The 18913-nt window shown below is 45.5% G+C and overlaps 1 protein-coding gene across 15 annotated transcripts in view; it reads left to right on the plus strand.

The window, feature by feature from the left end:
• Positions 1-621: 621 nt before the first annotated feature.
• Positions 622-18913, plus strand: part of Ralgapa2 (Ral GTPase activating protein catalytic subunit alpha 2) — a 256314-nt gene continuing 238022 nt past the window's right edge. For 4 of the 15 annotated variants that reach the window (XM_063248616.1, XM_063248615.1, XM_063248621.1 and 1 more), the window contains exon 1: positions 632-927. In XM_063248616.1, coding sequence (XP_063104686.1) covers positions 822-927 — 106 coding nt within the window. In that variant the 5' untranslated portion in view covers positions 632-821. Of the gene's footprint in view, positions 928-18913 lie in introns of all 15 variants that reach the window. The other 11 variants (XR_010047468.1, XR_010047471.1, XM_063248627.1 and 8 more) reach the window with 7 other exon arrangements.

The raw sequence follows: 18913 nt of genomic DNA on the forward strand, positions 1-18913 counted from the left end.
TGCTACCGGACTGCTATGCAACCTTGCACAACACAGGGTGCATACATTCCCTACAAAGAAAGAGGCAAGCTCTTGGGACGAGCAACTTCCGTTCTCCAACAGAGACTGCGTCCAAGGACCCAGGTCACGGGCTGCACTCCTCACCCGAGTTGGCACACCGCGTGTGAAATAGGAGCTCCGATTTCTGCAAGGGCAAAGGGCCTTTCTCTTGCTCCCTAGTGTAAATCCTGAATCTAAAACTAAAAATAGTTTGCATTTAAAAAGGCTTGCAATTTTTCAGAATGTTTTCTGGGGGCTCTCGTGGCACTGGGGAAAAATGGAGTAGGTGCACAAACAGGATAGTAAAAGGACTGTAGCGCGAGGCTTCCCAGGTGGTTGAGCGACAGGTTCAGAGCCCTTCTACTGAACTACATTTCCCTGCGGCGCCAGGCGTCCATTGTGCCAAAGACTCCCAAGTCTGATTGGGCTGCCGTCTTGCGGTGCATCTCGGAACATGTAGTTCAGGCTCGGGCTGAAAGGGCGGGCGGGTGTCCCGGTAGGCGGGTGCGAGCCGCGCGCGTGCACCGCGTCCAGGGGGCCGGCCCGAACCTCTCGCGGGGCGGGGTGGTTGGTTCGGAGTCCTCACCGCCTTCCTGTCCCCGCCCCGCGCGGCGCGCGCCTCCTTCGCGGAACCACAGTCAAGGCGGCGGCGCGGCCGGAGAGGGCAGCGAGGGCCCGGGCGACACGCGCCGGCTGCGACCCGATGCGGTGACTACTCGCGCGGCGCAGGCGCCTGCAGCCCCGCCGGCGGGGCCACGGTGCCCGGCGGCGGCGGCGGCGGGATGTTCTCTCGACGGAGCCACGGCGACGTGAGGAAGTCGGCGCAGAAGGCGCTGGACCCCAGGAAGGACGCGGCGACGCGGCTGCGACACCTGCGGGCGCTGCTGGGTGAGCGCGGCGGGCGGGCGGCGGCGGCCCGGGCGTGGGGGTGCTATCACCGGTCGCGGGCTGTTCCGAGCGGCGCCCTGGCCGGGCTGTCACCGCTCACCTCCCGCCGCGCCTGAGGCGGAGACCGCGCCCGGGGGCTCCGGGACCGGCGCGGATGTAGGACTCTCCCGCCCCATCTTCTCGGCGGCTTGCGGGCTTTGTGTTCTGGGGCGAAGCTACCCCTCCGCCTGGCTGAGGACGGAGGTGGCTCTCAGGTTCGGGCAGCTGCGTTTCCTCCAGCGATCTTGTGTCACCTCCCTTTAGTGGCTAGTTTTGGGGATGAGGGGGTCCTGCGGACCCAGGGTTCCCTGGGCCGGGTTGACCCTGGCGAAGCTCACCCCTTACATGCGAGATCCCTGGGGCTTTCTGTCACCTGCCGCTTGTGGTCTGCAGCTGGCCGCAGCTGGCCATATTTTACTTGGTCTTTATGGAAAATCATGTTAGTGTTAACTTTTGTTTGGGACGCAGACACTGCCTGCCCCGACACAGCTTGTCCTTGTATATTTGAGGGCCGAGAAGAGAAGACTTAGGTTTCTTCTGGGTGTCTCTTAGTGTTAAAGGGTCAAAATCACCAAGTTTTAATGTCTGTGTCAATTTACAAAATTAATTTTATAAGTGAGAATTCTGAATAAAGATCTTGTTCATGAGGTTAAAATTTGCTAAATATTTCTGTGTATACTCTGTGAGCTACCTTAAGAGTAAAACCAACAAAACCCCCACCCCAACACCCGATTTTGCCAAGAGAATCTTTTGACATTCTAAGGTTCCTGGAGCTTCCGCCTGCCTGCGTGTTCAACCTGCTTGGAATACAGTGTAAATTAGTTATTGTTATATGGATTCGTTTTCAACACTTTTGAAAACAAAATGTTGTGTTCTTGGTAAACAACTTTCTATTTCCTCTAGTAAAAGACCCAGTCCATGCAGGTGGTTTTGTGCAGGATTCTTAGGAGTGACTAACACCTACTACTGGGGGGTCATTTTTTATAAGGGAGACTGGAGCAGTCTTTTAAAGCATTTGCTACTTCAAGGGTTTTTCTGTGCTAGAGATAAAACTTGCATCCTGCCCAAATCTCCCAGATTAAGTTGGCAACATTTTACAAACCAGAATCCATTCAATAGAGTTAGACTGGTTTCTTAGAGCTACAGGGCTCATTGTTACCATTGTGAGAAGGCAGATTCTTTTCAAGTCTGTGTCATGGTGGTTTTGGTCTAAGGTGTGTGCCTTAGGGAAGTTTCTTCTGTCATTTCCTAAAGCTCTTCTGACTTAGTCTTGTAACATGGAGAAGGTCTTTGGTATCTTCTGAGGTGTGCATTTTGTTGTCTATTTGTGGAATGGCCTAGTTTTAAAAAATTTTTTTATTGTACTTTTACCTGTAGGGACTACATTCTCGTACAATTTATTGAAGGTGTTCTACTTGTTCTGTTTAATGTAAACATTAGCTTTACAACTATGGCTTAAAGACTTTTAAAAATCAGTTTGTTTATTTTGAGACAAGTTGTCACTGTATAGTTCAGGCTGGCCTTCAATTAACTATGTTATCCAGGCCTTGAACTTGTGGTTAACTCAGTCTCCTGATGCTGAGATTAGATGCTAGAGGAAAATAACATATTACAGCACTGGTTCCTGCTGCATAATATGCCTTGGTTGATTTCCACTTAAAAAAAAAAAAAGTTTACTTAGAAAACAAAGGTGTTGGTCCGGTTGGTGGCACAGGCTTAATCCTAGCACTTGGAAGGCTGAGGCAGGGGGATTGTTGTGAGTTCAACGCCAATCTGTTTTACATAATGATGGCTGAAAGATAGAAATTAAACCCAGATCACAGAACTTAAAGGAAATAAATAAGTACTGTTACATTTTTATGCTTTTTACGTCTATCTTTTTTTTCTACATATTTTATGTTCAAGTGATAGTGAGGATGCTGTTTTTACGTCCAGATGTTCCCCTGGCTGGGCTTGCAGCTGTCCTGGCCACTTGCAGCTGCATGTCTTGGGCTCTTACTTCCCCTCTCCCTGAAGTCTGTTTGGGACTCCCCCGGGGCTACAGCAAGGTCTGCATGTAAGGGGTGGGGGTGCTGTGAGTGTGAGGAGACATGTTTTGTCCCTCCAGTGTGAGACAGGACAAGTATTTTGGTAGGTAATTTCCCTATCCTTCTTTATTTTTGACAGCACTCGTGGATTTATTTTCTTCTTAAAATGTAGTCTGTATTTAAGACAACTGGCTGTGGAAGGTAGCATGTTTCTCAAACTCATGATCACAGTGCTAATTCAAACTTGCAGGTCCTGTGGCCTGGCTTAATGAGGTGTGTTGGCCTGATATTATTAACTTTATGTGCCTGTAACGGCAGCACTTGAGAGGCCGAGGCAGGGGTTTGACCATGAGTTTGAGACCAATCTAGGCTACCTTGTAAGACTGTGTCAAAAAACAAGTAATTTGCTTTATTTTGTAGAGGAGCAACTGAGGCAGATAGGCTTTAAAAGGAGCCAAACCCTGTTCTCAGTGGCTTACATGCTACTTATAGGAGGAAAAAAGAGCCAACTTCCAGATCTCCTCACACCATGGAAACCATCACTGGACATGTACATGGATAAATAGGACCAAAACAGCCCACACAGCCTGTGTGTTAACTGTTGCCCCAGCAAGGCTCCATGTCTGATGGGAAGCTGAGCACCTGGTGTGTCAGGTTGCAAATCACCTATAGAGCGACAGAAGTATAACAAGAGGAGTCGGTATGAAATAATGATAAATGTGTAGTAGCTGTTACATAATTAGACAGATGACTGCAGGCAGACTCCATGATAGCATTTCCGAGGACAAAAGGCATCATTATTTTTGTTTGCTTTTGATTTTTGAGATAGGATCTTTCTATGTAGCTCAGGCTGGACTTGAACTCACCTTGATCTTCTTGCCTCAGCCTCTTGAGTGCTGGGATTATACCACACAAAAGAGAATCATTACAGTGATATAAAAGTGGGGCATCTGGAAGGAGGTTCACTCCTGCTGAGCCTTGAAGAATGGTTTGACAAGTGCTGTCCAGTGCAAATGTCACATAAACCTCATTTGTAACTTAAAATTTTCTACTTACTGCATTTGAAAAGTGAAAAGAAAGGAGAAACTAATTTTAATAATGTATTTTGTTTAATTTCATGTATGGTATATTGTATGTTTTATAGCAACCAGTAATCAATATAAAACATTAATGACACATTTACATTATTCCTTATTAAATCTTTGGAATCCAGAGTATGCTGTATACTTAGAGTGCATAGTGGATCGTATTAGCCACCTTTCCAATGACCAGCAGTGAGATGTGGTTGGTAGCTACACATGGGGCATTTGGGGAGGGAAAGAAAGAGGCCAAGGGAAGACGAGAGACTGGTGGTGACTCTGACCACATTCCTTGGGGCAAGGGATAGTGTTGCGCACTGTGCAGCATCCTGCTTAGGCCGGGGAGGGGCGGGTAGGAGAGAGCCAGGCTGGGGTCTGAACCCCAGAGGGCTCTGTTTGCCTGAGTGGCCAGTGTGCCTCCTTTCCTGCAGACCTGAGCAGGGCTGTGGGCAGAACTTGAGTGCTACCTGTCTTGATAGGGGTGGGCTTTGGGGTTGGGTGGAGGACAGGGGGTGGGGAGTGGGAGGTGAAGGGGTAGGCTGGATGCGGGGGTGGGGGGTAGTGGTGGGGGGTGCGTCCTGGAGGGCCTAGGGGAATGGAGAGGAGAGATGACAGATTGCCTGAAATGAGGAGGTGGGTCTCTACCCAGCCTCCGGTCCTGGTGGGTGGTTCTCCATGCTCAGCCATGAAGCAAGGATATTAGGACCTGGCTGGAGACACTCCAGCCAGTCATGGTCCAGGTGGTCATGGAGTACAGAATTGGGATCAGTGCTGTCGCAGTCAAGTCAAATTGAGGGACTGAGGTTTGACTGCAGATTTGGAACCAGAGAGTGAAGAGTTGCTCACCAGCGCTCTGTGTGCTGATAGAAGCAGATACCAGTCTGGTTTACCTTCTTGTACACCTGCTGCTTTAAAGAGGGACAAGTCCTTCCACAATTTTAAATGTTGCCTTTTACCTTTATCTTACTATTAGCATTCTTTCGTGTTTTGTTCCTTTCAGTTTTAACTGCAAACATATGTAGTATAGGTGTACTGTAATTCAGCTTACCATTTCCTACAAAGTTATGTTGCTTCTCCTTTTTTATTGTTTCTATACCTTTCTTTTTTCTGTACATTTTTACTCATCATGGGAAACAGCATCTTCTACATTTTGTGATGTTTTCTTAGGGGAGGTTTTACTGAAGTCAGGTTACTTATAATGTGGTTTCCAGATCATTCCCAAGAGTTGCCCCAGCAGCCCTGTTAACAACCAGGCTTTCGACAACAAACCCATTTATCATTAGTGGTTGGTGATGTTTGGGATGATGGAAGCATCTCTGATTCAGCCAGACATTTGGGAGGGGATGGGCTAATGGTGCAGAAGGTGACTTTGGTGGTGTCTGTGTGGAGTTTGAGACATATTGAGATCTGAGGGGCGTGTCTGGGAGGGAGGCTGTGGCCTGGGAGTTTGGGGCTTAATGAGAGCATGGGAAGCAGTGATGTGGCTGTTTATTATCATAATGATCTCATTGCCTCTTCCCTCAACTATGATAGAGGTAGTGCTCTTTACATAGCCTACTGAAGAGGAAACTGAGGCACCGTGGTTAACTACTTACCTAGCAGCTGCCTGCCTGTAAGTGGCAGAGCTGGGATTCATGTTTATAAATCCAGTGGTTTTGCTTCTGCTTATCTGATTTAAAAGGGTGTTTACACTTCAGAAAAGAATATTTACTCATGAGAATGAATGTTAACATGTAAACAAAACCCTGACAGTTTTTGCATATCTGGAAATGTTGCTGTGACCTTTGCAGCTCACTCCCTGGTCTGTCTGTATTTTTCCATGCAGATGTGAGGAAATCATGTGTGACCTGAGTATGGCAGCAAAGTAAAGGCTGTCACCAGCCCCATGGCTAGTCTAGTGGGTGTAAGATGTTGTATTGACTTTCTACAACCAGAATCGGGAGGAGGTGTGACTTCCAGGTCTTTGCAGTTCTAGGATGATCCTAGTATGGTCTCTCTTAGTTGACTCTGAAGCTAAGTAATTTTGTCATAAAGCTGTTTTTTCATCAGTTACAACTATTTATGTTCATGACCTCTGGAATGTAGAGCAAACATTGGACACATTCCTACAAATGCATAGGCCCTACTTGTAGGACTTGCAGTTGTCTAAACTTAAGATGTCAGGCAGGTAAAAGTAGGGGCATGTTTTGTTTGTGATACTGGAAAGGACTTCCACCTTTTATTCTGAGGAGGGAGATAATTGGTATGTCCAGAGTGTTTTGATGGTAAGCTTTTATAATTCGTATTTTTATTTTGTTTCTAAGGATTTTATTTGTGGGCAATTGTTTTTTACTAGATGTTTACAGTACTGATCTTTGGTCTCCAGTCACAGATAAAAGTGTGGGGTATTGTTTATTTAGGAAAAAAATTGACTTTCAAAGTAGGAGTTAATTCTATTTAAACTTGAAAATTGTTCTTAAAGAAGAATAAAATTAAAGTTAAGAATAATTAGTATATAAATGTAGTTACCAACTGTCTTATTCTGGGATTTAAAAAAAATCCAGATTACAAACAATTTTTTTCTCGTGTGTGTGTGTGTGTATGTGTATCTGCTGTGTATTCAGAGACTAATGAGGCACAAGTCCAGGATGTAGAGTTTGGGAGGAGAAGCAGATGAGTAAATAGTGAAATTTACCTTGGAAGGTGTTTAGGTAGTGGGGCGAATGGAATCCTTGGGAGGAGGAACAGTGGCAAGGCAACCTGGAAGTGGGCACTTCCCATGATGTGCTCGGTTGGACTTGTCGGTGACCTTGTCCATTGAATAAGGGGTAAAGGGCTTTGCCAGGTGGAGGAGTTGGGGGTGAGGGTTCTGTGGAGAGAGGAGCTCAGCTAAGGCAGCTCTGAGGCACCCTGGAATGAAGCATTCAGGGGCTTTTATCCTGTGTGTCAGTGGATGGCAGATCCCTGGAGGTTTGGGTGGAAGAGAAGCCACATCTTGGTGATGGGCCAGGGAGTGTCAGTCTGTCCTAAGGGTTCAACCATGCTAAGCTGCTGTGTGGAGAGCGCCCATGCCATGCTTGGAGGAAGCGTAGAAGAGAGATGCAGAGAGAGGGTTGCTTGTGGGCTCTGTGTGACCTCAGGGTCTGAGGTGTATTGAGTCCCTTTTCCTATCCTCATAGTGGTCTGGGAAGTGTATTCTGATAATCCCAGGGAAATGTTACTGGAATTCTGGTGTGTTAATTCTAATCTCCCACCTGCAGTGTAACCCATGGCAAGACCTATTTACAGTTACAGGCAGGCAAGGGGTCCTGAGTCCAGGCAGATGAGGGCTCGTGGAACAAAGGCCATGATCTAGAGCCTAACCTGGATTTTATTAATTCGTGAAGAGGAGAGTGCTAAGGATGAGTGACTGTGAGAATGACGGGAAATACGTGAATACTGTGAGTGGCTCAAATCTAGTTGACAGATGTGGAGCTATGTGGCTCTGCCATCCTGCTGTGCTCAACCATTTATATAGAGATAACAATGTGAGGAAACAGGAGACTGTTGGCTGGCTTCAAAGGCTCCACATCAGTACCTCAACCAGACCTATTTACACTGCTTTGGAGCCAGTTGAAGGGAAAAGGAAATAGCTCAGCCAGCTCTGTACACATCAGTACATGCAGACAGGGCCAGCTTTAACTAAAGTGGGGGTAATTACTCTGTATTCAAGGAGAGCTGTCCCAGTGGTCCTCCACACAGGTGCATCTTGCTCTTGCCTTAGCGAGTGATTGTACCGGGCTGAAGAGCACCAGTGAATGTGCAGTGTCATGAGTGAGGCTGTCTTTCTGTTCTTTTTGGACGTGATCTTATAAATGTTCAGCTGGAAGCAGAAGGGTATGTGAGATTCCCTCTCCTTCCAGTCAGTGGCTGGGGAGGTGATAGGACTTGTTGTGCCTCCAGCCTCTCTTTGCTGGCATGACACTGGTGTCTGCACCATTTTTACCTTCTCCACTGTGCCTTCACATAACTTAACCCCACACAGAGCACAGCTCCACTGAGTGAGGGCTTTGTTCATGGAGAATTTACATTGTCCAAAATGGCTTCTCATGTTCTCAAAGCAATCACTGGAAGCAGTCAGTTTTATTAATCATAAAAGGAATTAAATATCATAATATGAATTTTATCTAGTCTGCAGTGTAAGTTAGTTTTTTAAAAATGTAGTTACAGTCTCCAGGATCTGTCAGTTCAAATCCCTTTTTCAGGCAAAGGAATCCAGAATTGACTGGCAAAACCCCACACTTAAGAATTTGAAGTTAGAAGAGGAATTGATTAATTGTGTCTTATAAAGGATTTACCTTACAGATTGTTAGTGGTTTTATTTCTGAATTGTCAGCTTTGAGCTTTAGAAAAGAGATGTTTTATACCCTTTTGTATCTTTCATTTTAGAAACTGAAACCACGTCTGGAAGATATTGAACACTATTTTAGAAGTAGTTGTAATCGCTAACAGTAACAATATGCCTTGATTTTGCTGTTACACTTGTGGTCTAGTTTTTAAAATTGCTTTGGATGAAGTTGAGGAGCCCACTGCTGCTGGCGCATGTTTGGTTTAGGTGCCAGTACTTGCCTGGGGGGCCTCAGTCCCACTTCCCAGTGTACACAAGGCACTGGCAACATTGCTTGTGCCCCAGTGAAGAGCCATGGGCTTGCACTGCTCCTGCTCCCACTGTGTGGGGCATGACTGCCTGTCCACCCACTGCCCTGCAGACTCTCCATCTCTAGCCAAGTCTCAGCTTGTAGGCTCTTCCGAGCCCATTGTTAAGCACACAAGAAATATTAATGAGGCTTATTTTTGAGATGCAGATACCTCTGGAGGTGCACTTTTTTTTGTATAAAGGATTTATTCAAAACTAACGCTGAGGAGATGGAGGGGCCAGTTTGCCTCTAAACACGATCTTCCTGTGTATGTATCGGTGTAGCAGGGTCTTCAGTAGTACGGGAGGGACTACAGTGAGGCACTGGGTATGTGCAGACTGGTCTGTCCTTTCCTGCTCCAGACCTCTTCTCCATTTCCAATGGAAAGGAGGCTGGACTTTGCCCCCCTCCTGAGGCACCCGAATGGTCTGTGCACCTCTCTAGTTGAGAGGCAGGATGTGCTGCTAATGCCCTAGGCCTGAGATGTCTAGAGAAGTTGCTGTCTCCCAAAGAAATAAGTCTTTTAACATTGATCTTGTGGTGCCGCGCCTACAATTTCGATGTCATCTGGGATGGGCCACTTGTCTTGTGGACTCTGACGTGACCTGACCATGACTGTCTCAGGCCTGCATTGAACTTGAGATTCTTCCTGCTCAACTGTCCTCTTGCCCTTTCAGGTCTCAGTCCAGCAATGCAGCCCAAAGCCTCTCTGTTCCTTCTTTGCCCTTCTCCTACTTCTCAGAGAACCCAAAGCTAAACTATCTTTCCTTTTCCTGGGAGGCGTGATCTGTTTTGCTATTTCAGATTCTTCTAAGACTCAGCACAAGCACATTACAGTCTCTGTATCAGCTGTCTTTGTCCTTTTGTCCTTAAGCTGTCTTTCCTCTCAATTCCAACAGTACTGTGTACCTTACATTTGATATTTGTAAAACGACCTGCAATTTTGTGTTATGCTGCCCTACCTCACCAAATGACAAGTATAGAGTGAATGTGGACAGCTTCCTGAATCCTCTTAGTAATGTGCTTCCTTATTTAGAATAATACCACTTAACATTTACTCAGCAGTACCTCTGTTCTAAGCATTGCTGCAAATATTTTTCCATATGTTAACTCGATTAATGATCTCAAATGAGATGGAAGTATCATTGTCTCCATTTCACAGATGAGATCAAAAGAGGACAAGAACCTCATGCAGGGTGACTAGTGACAGAGTCAGGATTTGAACAAAAGGCAGCTGGCTATAGAATTTTGTTATTTGTTTGATAGTTATTTATCCAACCACCAGCTATGTGCCAGACAATGGAAGCAGCAAGAATTTATGATCTAAGTCTGAAATGGATAATGATTAAAAACAAACAGAAATATGACTTGAGAATAGCTGGATGTAAGTAGTTGGCTAACCATGTGGATATTTTGGAAAATTTCTGAGAGCCTTTCTGCCCCAAAGATTGTTCTTTTATCATTATTATTCAGGCCCATGAATTAAGATTGGGGATCTTCTGAAAGAGTTCTTTAACCTTCTGCTTTGTACCTTGATTATCAGACTGACCCCTTGGGTTCCAGTGGGGAGTAGATGTAAGAAAGGATTGTGTCTATGGACAGAGGGAAAACCAGACGTGTTAGTAAACCATGGCCAGGGCTAGGTGAAATGGGCAGCAGTGCCAGAGGCTAATGATAGGGATCAACTCTAGTGGTGCTTAGCCAAATATTCCAGATATTTTTCCATGGAAACAAAATGAGAGAGGCATTAGTGTAAATTTTAAATTTAGAGGCCAAGGATGAAGCACACTGGGCCTTTTTACTTTACTTTCTCACTCTGCTTCCTAAGAAGATAGTATACATTAAATATATTTGTGCATATCAGTACTACTGGTTTCAAGTACCAGAAATCCAGCTGTATCTAATTTAACAACAACAACAAAAAAGAGCCCCTTTCCTCTTGCTGGGACACAATACCTGACATCCACACTTAGGAGGAAATGTATGACTTGGCTCATGGTTTAGGGAATACAGTTCATGGTTGACTGGATCTAAGGCAGCAATATCAATTCACTGAGCTTACCCCCCTGCCCTGTCATCCAATCACTTTCCAAAATCCCCACCTGTGAATACGTGAGACTTGGGAGACATTCTAGATCTCAACCCCAATGGTGACACAATTAAACAATGACACAATTACTAAACAGTCAGGGGCACATTTGACATTAGATTTGCCTGTCTTCAGGGGACTGTTAAGTGGTGTCCAGACACATTCACTGTCTTAGCCACTCTTTTTTTCTCACCAGCCAGTTGGTAGAAAATGACCTCTCCAAGGTTGTTCTGAGTTTGTTTGTGTAGCTGTATTTCATTCTCAGGTCAACACTGCCAGCTATGGAGAGTTCCTCTGTTCTTGCCATACTGGCGTCTCTGGGCAACTAGTGCATGTTGGGAACAGTATGTCCCACCCCTTAGGCCCACGCCTGTGCCTGAGAACCTCTCTGATTGGTCCTGTTTAGGTCCTGTGCCTGTTCTTGCACCAATCACTGGTTGAGGGGGTGGAGCACTTGCATTGGCCATCCTGATTACTTGTGCAGTTCCTAGAGAGAATTCTCATTCTGGCTCCTGTAGTTCTGAGAAGCAAACTCTGGAAAGGCATTTAGGCATATTCTTCACAAAAGAGCACTGGTCCTATCTGTTCCTGTGCCTGTTTATACTACAAAGTGAAGGTCATTGACTTTGTGTGAATAATTCTACATCATTGAGAACTCCTTAGGAAACATTCTATAAATTCTACTTAAGACTACGGAAGTTATATTTTAGAATTATTTGTCAAATTGGAGAAAAGTGAAAGGCTGTCCTTTAAACAGATAAAGTAGAGAACTCGGTCTGCCTAGGTGAGACTGTCCATTGTTTTTGAAGGGGCTCCCTCCTGTACAGGTAGCAGTGATGAGAGGATAGGACAGGAACACTTTGTGACCCACAGAACAGGAAAGCTGGAGTGTGCGGGCCATGGAGCTGGCGCCTTCATGGTGGACTGAGCTTGTAACCAACAGTGTGGGGATAGGCTTGCTGCTACCCACACTGTAGTAACAAAGGACGGACACATTACCCTGTTCCTCTGATGTTTACAAAAACTGGAGATCTGCTAGTGGCTCACGAGAGTGAATACAGGACCAGGTGGATGGGTCAGTACAGTGATAGTGTATCTATATAAATGCGTGCAAAAGGCAACAAGCACTGCATATTGGTTCTGTTCTAGGCACCCATTTATATCAGGACTCTACTGCATTTTGTGTGTTTCTTAATGAAAAGATCTGGGATATCTTGATCTTTGGCTCCCTGTTACTTGGAAAGAGTTCATGAACCAGTGTTACTAACAAAGCCTTGGCTAGGTAAGCAGCTGTGGTGATTCAGAATTGGTATTAGGCATTAGGACGTTAGACATGGGAGGGTTTACAATATTCTTCCAGAGAAATCCTTTCTGAGCATGGAGCATCTTTTTTTATTGCTTTTAAAGTGTGCCATTAAGCTTGTATGTCTGATTTATTTCACTTAGCATTATGGTCTCCAGGTGCATCCATTTTCCTACAGACAACTCAAGTGGTTTCTCTTATATGAGAAACTTAAAGTCTAAATAATTTAAAGCACAAAATAAAAGATAGATAATGGGAAACAAGAAATAGATGTTTTGCAAGTGAGAAGGAAACCAAAGATGGAGGTGGAGGGAGAAAGGAATGGAAAGTAAAAAGAGTTAAGATGTGTTATGCACATGTAACAACTCCCCATAATGAGTGTACTGCAACTGTACTAAAAAATTTAAAAATTAATAAAAACAAGTAGTGTGCTGATAAGACTGTTCTGTCACTTGGTAGTCAGTGCCAGGTTTAAGCAGAAGGAAAAGTTGACTCATGTGGACTGTGGCCACCAAGAGTTGTAGATGAACCTTCCTATGATTAGAAATTTCATTCTTATATTGAAAAATGTCACACTTTGCTCATTCCTACTCAGTGCAAGCTCTTGCTTGGCTGGACAGAGACAGTTTCTTCTTGCCAATTCTATTTTATTTCTCTGGTTTTCAATGAACAAAGAGTAAAGATCCTCCCTCCCATCCTCCCCCAAAAGAAGTTAGAGCAGGCAGCCCTGGTTGGCCATCTGGTACTTGAATTTGTGATCCTCCTGTCCCTGCCTGTCTCCCTCAGTGCTGGGTTACAGCGGTGTGCTGTTCCTGGCCAAGACTGGGGTAATACTGAGATGAATTTAGAGGGAGTAAAGGGTAGAAGGGGTGAAGGACATGAAGGGCTGAATAAACAGATGAGCAGTAGAAACCGAAGTGGGGAAGAAAGGAAATGAGCAGTTGAGAACCATCCTAGTTAATGACAAGTCAGTGAAGACTTTGGACTTGAAGAACTGGTAGAGTTGAAGCTCCTAGGGTAGGGTTAGAAAGAGTGGACGGGAAAGATGAGCATGAATCATTGCAGTTGAGACTTTGGAGATGCGGTGAGTGTAAATAAAGACTGGTCCAGGATTGACTGTGAATGTGGGTGGGAGAGGAGTGGTGCCAGACAGCCTCATTCGAGATGAGGAAGTTGGACATCACCCATGTAATTGTCACAATCACCAAGAATGAAGACAGTGAGCAGGACCCGGAATCTCCAGAGAGTGTCCCAGAACACCGGGCCACATGGGTTGGTGTAGAGTGACGGTGAGAGTACCAAAGGAGTGTTTCTCTGGGATAGCTTGGAAATCTGGTGTGAAGTAGGGAGGCCACACACCTCATCTAGGCCAAGTGAGAGGTGTATGTAGGCAGAAGACAGAGCTTCCCTGCCTCCATAAGGGAAGTGTTCTTGGGACCACCAGGTTTCCGGCAAAGCTGAAGGGATGATTAGACATGTGATAGAGGAGAGATTTGTGAGCTTCATTGAATACAGTGGGTAGAAGGGTTGGGTTATGAAATGGGGGTGGTGTTGGTGATAGGCAGAGAAGAGGGTCAGATGGGAAGCCTGGGTTTCCTAGGAGACAGATAGAAATCTGAGTACAAACCTGGTGAGACATGTCCTGATGCTCCCAGGAGTGGTCTGAGGGCACTTCTAATTATAGTCTCCTTGCTGAGTAGCCTCTTAGACAGTCCCTGGTAGCCAGGTTGGGAGGAGGGAATGAGTATCTTAAGAGATACTCATTAGTCTCATGGGGAGATGGGGGGTGGGCCAAGAGAGAGGCTGAAACTATCTTGCGTATTTCAATTTCAGGATGACTTAATTCCTTTAGTCAGATATGTCCAGTGATATTTATGCCCAAAAGTGGATGCAAACTGAAAACATAGTATTCATTTAGAGAATTGCTCTGAAATATGAAGTCTCATATTATTAGCAAAGTGTATTGATAGAGTGGGCTTTGGTCTTCTGGTTCTCAGGGCTAAATGCTATCAGTACCCTTAGAATGTAAACCCATGTAGCAGAGTCAGTGGGGTGGGCAAAGGTGAGACTGGAGGTGGGGCTTTGTTTTAACCTGACTTTAAGGTATGAAGCTCAAAAAGGAATTTGCTGTTGGCATTTGTTCTGTGGGACATCCCTCGGAGTAGAAGCCAGAGACTGCAGGTCACGTTTGAGGCCTCAGCCTGAGCTGGAGGGTGAGACTCTGGGGGTGAGCGTCCCTGCACTGGCGTTTGTGCTGCTGTTCATTCTTGGAATTTCTCACCACCATTGCAGTCAGTGTGTCTTTGTGATCCTGAAAACTTTTGCTCATTTTAGTTGGGACAGAAGGGACCTGTGGGCCCCTGCACATCATATGAGTACTTCAGGTCATGAATTTAATTCTCTCCATGATTCTGGTCTCAAGCTAAATTGGATGAGAACCAAATCAGATTTCCCCATATGGTCAACGTTGACCCTAACCATTGAATTTGATGAGTTTTAGACTTATAGTAGGCAATAAAATTACATATTCTATGTAAATAAATATGAAAGTAATTTGTTGCTTTTTATAAACAGTAACGTACTAAAAAGTAAAAGACAACAGAATTAACAAGTTCATTTAAAAAGCACCTATTGACAAGTTTAAAAGGTTTGCTACTGAGTGGGATGTTTCTGATTTCAAGTGCTTTCTAGTGCCACAGAGACTTATATCATAGGTGGTCTATAAATATTAATTAAATTAAAATGCCCATGTCATTTTAAGATGAGCGTTGGTGTTATTGTTTTGAAAAGATTCCTGTTTATTAGGAATTAACAGGCATAGAGTGGGTCATCACTGCTGGTTACCCTGCCTTACTTATTTGTCCTGTATGAAGATATTAGTCTTGGCCTCTTAATTTGGAGGACTCTTTTGGCCATTATTGTAGATTTTTGCCTCCAAAAAGTAAACAGAAACAATTTATTATTTAGTATGCCCTTCAGGAATGTTCCTTCTCATTTACAGGAAAACAGAATAGTCAGTTCTCCACATATGACGCTCTGTTGCCTGCTCAGTTTATTCAGTGCTGATGCCTTGGGTGTGTGGAAGCCCTGCACTCTGTCCACAGGGTGGTGGGAGAAATGGTGGCACACAGCAGGAGGAGCGCCTGAGGCCAGGGTTGCAGAGCTAGGCACTGGGTCTTGACCTGCCTGCTGCTTTGGGGTGCAGGGAGTGAGCTGGGCTCAGCTCAGCCTGAAGGACTCTGTCTCTTTCAGGGCCCCTCCGGCCCCAGCCACCTCCCTGAGCACTGACCATTTCAGTCCTTTACCAGACGTCACTCCAGGCTCTGGTGGCTCAGCTGCCTCCCATCTGACAGGCTTTCTGTTGGTGCACTAGGCTTTCCATCCACACAGAGGTTCTGTGTTTGCATAGAGGAGAAATCTTAGAAAGCATAGATAGAGGCATGTTTTAGACAATAGTGATGCTGATAAAAGTGTCAGTTGGCTATTGAAGCCCAGGCATCCCCTGGGCATCCCCTGTCTTGTGATTAAATGATGACCTGCAGAGTCTGGCATGGCTGCCTTGTGTAGTTTGCCCTCCCCTCTTGCATAAGCTCTACAGTTTATCCAGTGAGTTAGTACTTGAACAGCCACACAGCCTGTTGGGCCACAGCAGGAGTCCCTGTACTCCATCTGGCAGGCAGAGGTTGCTGTGGACAGGAAGTTTGTATCAGTGGGCAGCCTCATTATTTGGGTTGGTTTTCCTGCTTTTCTTTCCTTAATGGAGGTGGTATACTTAAGACACTTCTTTCTTGGCTTGTGGCCTTTCTGCCACTGAAGCTGTCTGAGTGGAGTTTTTTCTTTAGCACCATATCGAACTGTCCCAGATCTTAGCAGCTCGAGGACCTGCCTCCCTTCTGGCTGGGGCAGCTCTGTTTCTGGCTGCTGGCACTGGGGTTGGCTCCTGACTCCTAGGTAGGGTCCGGTTCTGCTCCTCATGTTCCTTGGGCCAGCAGCAGTGGGACTCTCCTAATCACCACTGTGCCCTTCTAAGGTACTGTGTGCTTCTAAGAACTTTTCTGCCAAAGCTGGTTAACTCAGTCCTGAGTCAGTGTGGGTGGGCATTGTTCAGAGGTGTGGTCGGAGAAAGGAATATTGCATGGAATTTTTACAAACCACAAGACAGAAGGAGGGCAGAGGCCTGGGCAGTTGTTGGAGCCCAATGTCAGAATCATGCTGTCCACTAAGTAATGATGAATCACTAATGATTTTCATTCTTGACAACACTTTCTGTCTTGTGTCTGGTTAGTTTATTACACTGTAATTTCCCATTTTCTTATTCAGGGTTCTAAATGATTGCTTTATTAAGTTGTCACATCTGCCTTTTAATTCTTCACTGATCCCTTTTCCAGTCTTCAGCCTGTGATTTTGATTCTCAGGGAATTTGATTGAGATAGAAGGTGACACCCACTTTGGCTGTTAAGTGTTCAGAGTTGGGAGGGATAGGATGCTGGGGATCATTATCTCCCAGGCAGGAGGAGCTGAACACAAGTTCCTCCTCTTCCTCTTGACATCTTGGTCTTGAGTGTGAGGAAGACTTTCCTATCTCCTGAGGGCTTCCTAAGAGCTGCAGAAGCAAGTTTTGGTGGGGCTGTGTTAGGTGCTTTCTAATTAAAAAGAAGCAGAAGTACTATTGGAAGGGATTATGTGTGGAAGGAAATAAAGCGATAATCCCACCCATGTCATGGGTATGTTTGTTGGCAGTGTTTAGGGTTGTGTTGGGATTAAGTGTAGTTTAGTCCAGGACAATCTCATTAATTATATGAATTTCTGAGTCATCAAATTTTATAGCTTCATAGGTAGATGAGGCTGTTATTTATACCTGATGGTCTTTGCTGAGTAATTGCAGAAAACAACATTTACATGGTGTGTACCTTGCACGTGCTCATTTTATCATTCCAGCAGCCCTGTGATGGAGGAACCTTTGTCAGCTCCATTTTCCAGGTGAAATCCTGGAGTGCTTTCACTAGCTTGTCCATGGCCCTGTGGCTCCTGAACTTGGACCTGGACAGTTTGCCTCAAAGGTTTGTCCCTCAGCCTTTGTTGCTGCTTTTCACGTAGATGTGGAGAATTGTCCCTGAGAGATCTGATGGACAAAGGAGTGAGAGAGGGTGGTTTGATCTGGTACAGAGAACATTATTATTAGGTATAATGGGAAAAGAATACAAAGTTTACTGGCTGTTGATAATGAGGGAAAATGAATAATTAAACATTTCTTTAAAAATTTGGGAATGAACCAGGCATGGTGATACACACCTGTATAATCACAGCACTCTGAAGGCTGAGACAGGAGGATTGTTGTAGGTCAAAGGTCAGGCTGGGCTATAGAGTCAGTTCAAGACCAGTCTGAACTACCTAGCAAGAGCCATTTCAAAACAAGCAAACAACCGGCAAAAAGCAACAAAAAAATGGAAATGAATTCCAGCACGGTGGCACTTGCCTACAATACTATCATTTTGAGAGGTTGAGGCAGGAGGATCCTAAGTTTGAGTCCACTGTGGGCATCTCAGTGCCTTAGTGAGATTGTGTCTCAGAATGCAAAACGAAAAGGGCCAGGGGTGCAACTCTGTGTAAGGGCCCGGAGTTCTGTCCCCAGCACTGAAGAAAAAAACAATGGAAATGACTTATAGTGCTGCTCAGAAACAGCACTATAATCACAGCACTATGTTTCTGTGATTCACGTGATGTTTGAGTTCTGTGGTGATAGTAGGGCAGCATGCTGGGGTCTCTGCCAGATACTGAGAACCCAGGAACCTGCCACTGAAGCTGTCTGAGTGGAGTTTTTGTCTTTCTCCTGGACGTGTCCCCTCCCCAGCCCTCCCTGGCCACGTGAGGCTGTGGGAACTCACCTGCCTCCTGTCTCCCTGCCTTCTCTCCCCTGGCTTCTCCCTCTGCTCCTTTCTCTCTGACTTTCCTTGTCATCCCCAAGGGAATGACGCATTTAGCTAAAGTTTCTGATCCCATCTCTGGAGTTGATTTGTCCCCATTTGCCTTGGTGTGGCTCTGGGTTTGGCTCAGAAGCCTCAGCTAGCTGGCTATGTCCCTCAAACAGGCCCTGTGGCCCTGGCCCTGGGGATTCTTTCTCTTGAGCACACCTGACCCATGTGAGGTAAAGAAAGCTGGATGCATGGCCTTGTATTCCTGCCTCCCTGCATGGCTGTCCCATCCTTGTCTTGAGCGAGCATGGGCTCAGCCACGTGGCCCTAGCATTGCTTGTCTGTTCTCTGCTGCACCCTGGCTGCCGTCAGGTCTTCTTCCCTTGGCGTTTCTTAGCACTTGGCACTGTGCTTATTGGCAAAAAGTGTGGAATGAGTGGGCCAGGAGTGTTTCTGAAGGAAGTTGGTGGTTACAGCCTCTACTCTAGCAAAGCCTTCTGCTCCGTCTTTATTTTTTGAAGTTTGCTTTGCTAAAAATCAGGCTTTTGAACTTTGGCTCATTTTTGTAGAGTGCTAGATTCTATTGCCTGTGGTTGACTTCCCCAAGACTTATGCGTAACCTGTAAATACTCTTCTGAAGAGTTTTTGGAGAAACAGACAACCAAGAATGATTCTAGATTTTGAAGTAGTGCTGTGAGGCATTGACATTTATTCTGTCTTCATTTAACACATAGATGTTGAGCACTTTCTAGAAATGAGGCTCTCTGTTCCTGAGCTGGAGATGCTGGTGTGAATGAAGCAGATGGGGCTGCTCCCTCCAGCAGTTTTTCCCCTGGTGGGGATGCCGAACAGGAGGAAGAGCATGAATAAACGGTGCTCCAG

The sequence above is a fragment of the Cavia porcellus genome, unplaced genomic scaffold, assembly GCF_034190915.1.
Source record: "Cavia porcellus strain 051 isolate PalLab524CR breed Dunkin Hartley unplaced genomic scaffold, mCavPor4.1 scaffold_5, whole genome shotgun sequence".
NCBI classification, from domain to species: Eukaryota; Metazoa; Chordata; class Mammalia; order Rodentia; family Caviidae; genus Cavia; species Cavia porcellus.